Source organism: Chroicocephalus ridibundus, chromosome 14 (assembly GCF_963924245.1).
Source record: "Chroicocephalus ridibundus chromosome 14, bChrRid1.1, whole genome shotgun sequence".
NCBI classification, from domain to species: Eukaryota; Metazoa; Chordata; class Aves; order Charadriiformes; family Laridae; genus Chroicocephalus; species Chroicocephalus ridibundus.
Window position 1 is genome coordinate 15,773,330 of NC_086297.1, and position 9,087 is coordinate 15,782,416.

At 42.4% G+C, this 9,087-nt stretch overlaps 1 protein-coding gene across 1 annotated transcript; it reads right to left on the bottom strand.

The window, feature by feature from the left end:
- Positions 1–377: 377 nt before the first annotated feature.
- Positions 378–8,614, bottom strand: LOC134523528 (E3 ubiquitin-protein ligase RBBP6-like). The gene is given in 10 exon segments (XM_063352494.1): positions 378–514; positions 517–660; positions 663–1,789; positions 4,977–5,002; positions 5,495–5,590; positions 6,033–6,136; positions 6,898–7,079; positions 7,350–7,489; positions 8,315–8,411; positions 8,529–8,614. Coding segments are annotated over 10 exon segments (2,091 nt in total). The 5' UTR covers positions 8,567–8,614.
- Positions 8,615–9,087: the final 473 nt, after the last annotated feature.

Here is a 9,087-nt window from a genome sequence, read left to right on the forward strand (position 1 = left end):
TGTTTTTGGCTCTCTGCGAATTCTGTTTCGTTTCCAATGTGTTTCTTACGCTGCTTGTGTTTCTTATGCTTCTTGTGCTTTTTATTCTCTTTTTTCCTTTTCTTTTTCTTGCTGTCTTGACTCTCTCCTGAGCTGGCACTGCCGCTGTGGCTTCGAGTCCAACTCTCAGAAGGGCTTTGACTGTGGCTGCGGCTAACGCTAGGACCGCTTTGACTTTGGCTTTGGCTTGCATCAGGCTGGTCAACTGCAGGAGGTTGCCGCTGTATCCTCTTTTGCCTTAGCAACAGCCTTGTCTTTTGGTTCTTTAGGACTTTTTTCTGCAGCGTCCTCATCTTTTGCAGACACAGTACTTCAACAGACGTCTTCAGCAGGGGCTGTTACGTCATTATTATACAGCTCCGTGGTCTTAATGACAAAACACAGTAATGTTCCTTATCAAAAATTTTATCTACTTTTCTTTTTCTTTTTTCGGGTTTTGCATCAGAAGGTTTGCTTTTTTCAGCAGGTTTTTTGACTTATGCTCTTTGCTGGAGGGCTTGTCCGACTTGGTTTCTTTTGGATGGTCTTTCTTGGCCTTTTCCTCCTTGGCTGGCCTGGTTTCTGGGTGATCTTTTGTCACTTTTGGGTGAACTTTCCATGGGGTAACAAGAGCCTTCTCGTTGTCTTTGGCAACTCCTCCTTCACTTTTTTCACAGGAGGTTCCTGTGAAATACTGAGAGATTCTTCACGATCGGTGTCCACCTTCCCTTGGGAACCTTTAGCTTTTTTGTCTTTCTTGGGAGGCACCGCCACTTCTACTTTCATCTTCGCCTTGTCCTTCTCTTCTTTCTCCTTTTCAGACACCAATTGGAAAGCAATAGAATCTGCTTCCATAGGCTCATCTCGGACAGGGGTGGCATCATCTCTGCTTGGGAGCGTGAACAGAGAGTCTGTTTTAATGTCTTCTGCTGTTACTGGCTCTCTGTGTTTTCTTGCACCTTCTAAAAACTCAGCATTGGGAAATCCTTTATTCTCATCCCCTTTTCTTCTCTTCCGGTGTTTTTTACATTCATTTCCTTTGCCATCTTCCAGTGGATATTCCATGTCCTTCTCATTTGGTTTTGGTGGATCTTTCATGCCGTGGCGCTCTCTTCCAGAAGGTTTTTCAGGGTCATTTCCATCTCTATTACGACTTCTGTGGCTTTGCCCACCAGGATAGTCTTCCCTGCGTCCCCGAGCGTATGGCAAATTCTCTCGTCCAGTCCCAGGTGGACCAAACCTATCTGGAGAAGTGTTCTCTCTATTTACTGGTGGTCGAGGTTGAGCGCCAACAGCAAAGCCCTTGTAAAACTTTTCGTACCATTCTCTATAGTTCCTTTCCCATTCTCTGGGTCTCTCCTTTTCAAATGGATCTCTGAGGTCAACAGATCTGCCATGGTAAGCTTTCATATTATACGGGGGAACTTCTCTGTATCTGTTAAAGTACTGCTTTTCTCCATCCCCTTGAGGTATAGTCCATTTAGTGGGAGACCGGCCTCTAAACGCTGGAGACCTTGACGGTGGATGGTGTCTTCTGTATGGGGGTGACCGTGACTTTGAATGGTGATCACCGTGTGACCTTGACCTAGAGCGATAGTTACGACTCTTCTCTTTGCCTCTTCTTGGATAGGGTGGTGATCGCGAGAAGGAACGAGAACGGGAACGACTAAATGATCAAGAGTTGGAGCAAGGGCGGGAAGAACCTGATCTTGACTTGGAGTGGGTATACGAACTCCTGGAGGAAAATGAAGCACTAGAGGGAGACTTAGACCTTAGAAAAAAAAACAACACAAAACCCATAAATTAAGTTAATTCAAAACAGTCACTCTCCCGTTTTTTTTTTCCTCCCAAAATTACTTGTTTGGGTTGTTTTTTCCCCCTCTCCATATGCTTATGTCAAAGCTGCGTTCAGCTACTGACATAACGCTACTGCAAATTGAAGACCGTGATAACATGTAAAAATTTCTGCTTACAAGAGAGAACACCTGCTGCTTTGATAGCGCAAAAGCATAGAGGAAGGGTAAGTTTATATCCACCATTTCTGTCATATGAACTACCACAGCTATGGATTGATTGAAGGTGGCGTATACTGGCTTCTGCTGGTACGTGAACGCACACGTGTTTCACTACTCAGCCACGACACGCAGTGCTAATCCTTTTTGGTGCAGTAAGATGCAAAAAGAGCAAGTCTTAATGGCTACAGTGCACTATCAAGAAGACAGTAAAGCTCAATTTTAAAATGCTTGCTTATTCGATTTAACTTCACTACTTATTTGGCAATTTGTACAAGATGCAAAATACGGATTGTACGGCAATCCTACATACAGGGCACTTATAGCCAGATGTCCTAGCAAAATTTTGCACATAATAGCTCTAACCAAGGATAGTGACGGCTTCTGAACTCAGCCTCTAGGTCTATGACCCATTGCCATTACTCTAGGAAAGATACCGGCAGCGTTACTAATAGAGCTGTTCAGACTCCTGCCCACGTGATTTTTGGGGATAGAAGATGTCAGCTACCCTGATCTTTTTCTTCACTAGGTTTGCTTTTATTATTTTTTAAAGAACCATTTCACATTATTCCACGTGTGTTCATTAGCATCATTCCTCCCCTCAAAGTCCTTCACCCATTCAAGATTTCCTTACACGCAAGTCGTATCTTTCAATTCCTAAGAAAAGTTTAACAGTGTCAACAAAATACTAGCCAAAGCCACCAGTTTCCAGTGGTGGAGGATACAAGGGAGGTGGAGGCACAGGCACAAAGACTGGTGTTGATGCTGGTAGTGTTGGGGCTTGAATCCTCCTTTGGGTGCATTCACAGTGTGGGTGTCCTCGATTTGAACTTCTAAAGAAACCCCAAGATGCGTGTCACCATTTGTAATACTCTGCCCTGATTTTAAAGAGCAAAGAGAACGAAGCGGGAGCATGGTGGCGAGCACTTCTTGTTCTCAACTTAAGCATTTTTCTCCCTGCTTTCTGTTCATTTGAGACTACACTCATTTCTTGATCTTCATACTTGCCCTCCACATCCTCACTCCCGGCAGGTCCCTCAGTCTTCTCTCCTGATACTCAGCTTTGCGACTGTGCGTGGAGGCTGCCCGTGCTTAAAAGAGACTCCCATCTCCCATGTGCTGAGTGTCCACCGCTCCTCTGCCACTCCTTGATACACGTAATACTTCCCATGTTGTTGATGACGTATTTGGCCTGTTCTTGTCCCTGAATTATTATTTTCTTGCTTACTGAATTAAGATTTCAGACAGTCTGTGGGATGGATCCTGGTTTCTGTTATTTATTTATCCTAAGATTTTATAAACACGATGCACCCTTACAATCTACCTAGAACAAATTTATACCAAAAGGAAGGACTAGCTTGACACTGTGATAATAGATAAGACGGGCTCCTCTCTCTCCATCTGAGAGAAAGCAGCTTGGCTATTGGACATGACTACATTGAAGAAATTCAAAATTGTCAGAAAATAACAGCACTGACTTTTCCAATCATGTGCTCAATCAGTATCAACTAAGTTGTCAAAAAAAAAAAACAGAATGTTGGAGTCTGGTTTCTATTGGGAAATCAATTTTTTCAGCTCCGTTCAGCCAGCAATCAAAAGGGTGGCTTTCCATCCGATCCTTTGATTCTATTTCATTTTTATATGGAACTATAGCATCCTAAAAAACTGTTCATTTTTCAGAGTCCTCTTTTCAATCATGTACCGGGTTTTTATGTTAAATAATCTCACCGCAAGCACTGACTCCCTCTGTCAAAGCCAATTCAAATTAAGTCATTTAAAAATTAATTACCACTTGTATTCTCCACAGCTATCTGTGCATACTTTCTTCATTGTAAATCAGCTGTTGTATAAGTTAGGTGTTATGGCCTCGTTACAAGCAGTAATATATTGAATTGCTGTGGAATACTTACAGTTCCCAGCCTGGTCTGCCACCTGCTGAGCGAGGTGTCCTGGCTCTCGTTGGATGACCTTTTGGAGTCGGGAGAGGAAAAAGAGAAAAATCCCATTCAGTGTATCTGAAGGTAATTTTTTAAAGAAATTCTGAAGTTATAGTCACGTACCAGTCGTGGGCACTGATTGTCCTTGGGGGCCCAGACGACTCGGTAATGCTGGTTGTCTTCGTACAGGAACCTGACAGGCCTTGTGAGTAAATGCAAACGGTTGGAAAATAAGCTCCACTAAATGCAAGAATCACTGCATATGTTGAAATACAACTTACCTTCTCTTTCGACAAACTGCTGACTGACAGTGAGGGAGATGCAGAAGGTTCAGCAGCAGTCACCAGAGCAGCAGGAGGTATAACGCTAGCGGCATTGCTACAAAAAAACCCCAAATTTTTATTGTTCAAGCAGTCTTTTGAAGTGCTACTTGAAACGGAAAGTCCAAGATGAGAAAAGGCTGACTACTGTAAATGGACAAAAAAATTTACAAAATAATCTTCATGAGATTTACAGAAGTCAACTTGGCCAATTCCAAATGAAGCGCTGTCGAGAAGTCCATGTGGACTGCTGGCAGTTAAAGAGAAAGCTCACTGGAAACATATTTTATTAAGGTAGCTGCACATGAAAGGATTAGAGTACGTTTAACCCCCAGAGAGAGCCTCAGTTGTGGAAGACGGAAGCACTGCAATTCTATTAGGAAATGTTTCTGTGCTACTTCAGGGGCTGCCTTAGAGGTTCTTTTGGATTGCAGTCCTTTGTATTCAGCGGTACGGCTGAGCCTGACACTCTTCTGGACAGAGTGGCTGTTTGCATCCAAGGCACAAAGTCAAAGGATGTAAGCCCTAAACAATAGAACAGGTTTTTCACATATTTTCCTATGACTTCATGGGTTGCACACTTAGACGATCATGTTTGTAAATACTTCACATTTACAGTGGTTCAGTGTTTATTATCCAATCTGTATGTGTCGCTGACTGCGCTGTGTGTTACTGAGGATGGCTCTGACTTATCATAAGATTGATGGTAGAAATACTGCAGAAAGAAGTAATGTGAAAACACTTGGCCTATTTTACCCACAATTGTGCTTTTACACTTTCCATGAAAATATTATTTCCTCAGTACTAAAGAGAAATTAACGCACTCAAGAAGGTTTGCCATAACAAAATGGTTTCTTTAGGAATTGCTAGCCACTTCAAATGAAAGGGCTCCTGGGGAAAAAGCGCTCCTCTCTCCGGGTAAGCCTGTACGGAATGACTGATAAGGGAAGCAAACAAGCAATACTTGTGAGAACGTTCTTGCAGGAGGCACACTTCCGACTTATCAAAGTGTCCTCATTCAAAGCGAGGACTTTCACAAAACAGAACTTCCGCAGTTATCTGGAACTGCCTCTAATGAGACATAAATCGCTGGTGGAGAAGCTCAAGAAGAAGAATAATGTGACTTTGGCATCTTGGTGTCTTTTATATTCATGTTGATCTACAGATTTACTTACTGAAAAGGTCCAGGAGGTGCAACAGTCATGAGTGGTGGTGGAGGTGGTGGCGGCTGCTGCTGCTGCTGCTGAATGGTCTGGTGGAGCCCTTTTGTGTAGCCAGTTCCATTGCTGAAGTTGTTCACAGCCTAGAGGCAGAAGAACATTTACCACAAGGTAACATGAAACTTCAGTAGATACATGAACAAAAGCCTCCACAGGGTAAAATTACTTGTGTAATCCCGTAAATGCTATCAATCCTAAAATGAATCAACATACAAATACACGAACACATCGCCTTAAACACTGGTAGTAACAACTGGTAACTCAGAGTACCTGTATTTAAAATACTTCAGTGTTAACACCGAATTTGAAAGTAAGGCAATCATGTTAAACAAAAGCGCGACCTGAATTTGCCCCATTGTCTCCAAAGAGTTGTCAGCTTCTCTAACAACAGATAATGAATTTGAAAAGTAAATATAGCCTGTTTAATTTAGCGGTTTTTGAGGAGATGTAAATTAATATTTTCTTCCCTTTTGGCTTTTTGCAAATAGACTTTTCTTACAGTTTACATAAAAGTCATCCTGTTACCTTGCGTAGGAACTCGTTGGCAATTAAAGCATCAGGGGAAACGTCTGTCTGATGACACGTTGGGCATGTGTGTTCCTCAGATTCCAGCAATGCTGTTCTAATGCCTGTGCGTAATTAGAATCATCAAAGTAGGTTTAGCCAATGTAAGGAAATTCTGGGGGCTCCAATCAATCATAAAAAGACATATATGATTAATGGGGGAATATGGTCTCGAACTGAGAGCACGAAGCTATGAATGTTCAATAGTGTAACACACTTCTAGGATGCAGCAAATAACTGTGCAGTTTTGGTATTTTACTAATGTAGCGTTTGAAGACGGCTGCGTCTGGATGTTTCGACTATTCTTTTTTCCACTCTCTAGTACAGTGAGAAGTCACCACCCTGCAGGTTAATGAATAAAACACAGCTCAAAAGAACATCAGTAGCCTCGAGTTCTGAAGGTTTTAACCAGCTCTCCCGTGGAGAAGAATGTGGATTAAATGCCTAACTATCGGTTTGTGGCAGACCACAGTACGGTTGGCTGTACTGAGCCAACCAGAGTTGGCCATACGATTTTGTGTGAGAGAAGGGGCTGTGAAAAAACCTAAATGTATTCAATATCTAATACTGTAATCACCTGCGCAGCTATGCACTCTCCTCATGCTTGTCCTTCTGCATGTGAAGAGGATTTAACTAGATACGTAAAAAAGGAAAAAAGCTTTCTGTCTTTTTTTTTTTCCTTTATACGAGAAGAGTCCTTTCCTATTCAGCAGATGCTTAAGTATGGAATAGAACTGGTAACAAAGAAATTTTGTCATCTCCTGTTTCTGCTTTCAGAAAATCAGATGTGGTGTTTGGAGTGAACAAACAGGGCAGTAACACTTACATTCGTCACAATAACTGTTTCCACAGCAGGGAATAACGGTTGCATCAGTCATTATCTCTTTACAAATGAGACATAACAACTCATCAGGAATAGGGTCTTCTGAGGAGGAGGAGGAGGAGGAGGAGGACGGCTCCGCTGGTAAGAAGGGAGGCTTCTCCTTCTTTCCTCTAGCATAAGCTTCCCTGGAGGGCGGGGTGGGGAAGGAAAAAGAAAAAAGTTAACGATGGGTACAGGAAAGCTTTTCCAAGCTCTGGAGTTCCAGGGGCGTGAACAGCAGGACCGCCCTATTTTAATACGAGAAATTATCACAGATTTTGAGCTTAACATACAATGACAGTGCTTCCTCCCTCGTGGTTACAGATGCCGGCCAACTTGGCTGCATTGCCACTCAGACATTTACGCATGGTTTCTCTCCTTCACCTTTTGGTCAGTCCAATTAGTTCCATACTTACGCATTATTAATTGGTATTGCATATGTTCCGCTGTTTGTGAGCATAGCACCCTTGGTATTGGGATCTTTCACCTCCGTCATGAAAGAGCTTGGAATTCCCGTGCTCTTCTTAATTCTGGGAACAGGCTTAAAATTTTTGTCCTGTTCAGAAAAGAAATGCAGACATAGCTCATCTTAAGACCCACACTTAAAATGACACTTTGATGATTAATTTAAGCAGCAAAAGCCCTTAGTCCTCTCCTTTTACCTAGCCTAAGGGTTACTCAACTAAAATACTTATTTTGCTACGGGAATATAGCCAGGATGTTTCAAAGACTTCAGCAGCATTTTGAACTCCGTGGACATTCTTTTGCTTAACTTCAGCTTCCGCAAGGATTACGTATTGCTTAGCTCACCATCCACCCGGAGAAGAGGCACAAACCCGCTCCTCCTCCACAGCGCAATTCAGAGGGAGAGCCCAATTCAGGGCTCTGAACCAGTCACTGGAGAAACTTAAGTTCACCGTCGATACGTACGAAGGTTGCATATGCATTCAGTGACTAACATTACACGGCATGAATACTCAACCAGAGACTCGTGTAATTAAAACACGCAAATATTCAGTTGGTGGGGTCAAGAGAAACACCTTCCTTTTATGTGGAATTCTAAAAGCTGAGAACTGACATTAAAAAACGTTAAAACCAGGAAGATTTTCAATAGTATTGAAATATATAAAAATACGCATGACAGCTCACAGAGAAAGATCTATGGACGTACTGAATATCTACGACCAAGAAAAAAGAACATTTTAAGTTTTAAATTCCAGGGTTCCCTTGAATTTTGAAGGGTTTTGCAACATTGCCCTATAACCCCTGTATTTCACCCCAAGAGAAAGAATTCCTAATCTGAGTGTTCATGTATTTGTTACGTAACTGCCACGTGAAAAATGAAAAGCGAAGTCACAGCAGAAGTCCCCCGCAGTCTTACCCCATTCGTTGGGCGGTTCTTTATGTAGTGGCCAGGTTTTCCGCAACGAAAGCATATATAGGATGGTGGAGGTGTATCCCAGGGTTTGGTCACGTAACTAAAAGTTTTTGAGAAAAGAAGAAAAAGGTATGCATGTGTCTCTCTTGTTCAAACAAATATCTCCACAATTTTTCCAGAATCTTCAAAGAACAGATTTGACATTATCGACACTTACTTGATTGGATCGTATTCACGGCAAGACTGTATCATCATAGCTTTTATTTTGTCTTCTTCGGAAGCATTGGCTTCAGCCAGATTGTCGGTCTGTTTAACAGGTAAGCATTTGACACACGCGTTAGAAACACATTTGCGCCCACACAGCCAGAGACGACACCACTCACCCCATCCTGTAAAGAGCAGCACAACGCTAGCTGGGGCTGCATGAGAACAGCTGCTTATAGAAAATACTGTTGTCCTGAAGATGTTCTGGGGAGTCCTTACGCCACCACATGACGTTGATGTGCCCGTTAACCTCCTGGAAAAGAGCATTCTTGGGCACTCAAAACCTTGGGTTCTGTTTGCACCTCACATAAAGACTTGTGTAACCCCTCCAGTTTTCTTCCAAGCGGACTGAAGCCATGTGTAGAAAAAATTATGCTATGCAGTACTCTTCAACTGATTTTTAAGCTCCAGACTATTGGAAGGAGGAGATATCCACTGTACGTTTAATGAAGAAAGATGTATGCAATAATCGCTATTTACACTTTGCAGCGTTAAAAGGACACTCAACTCAA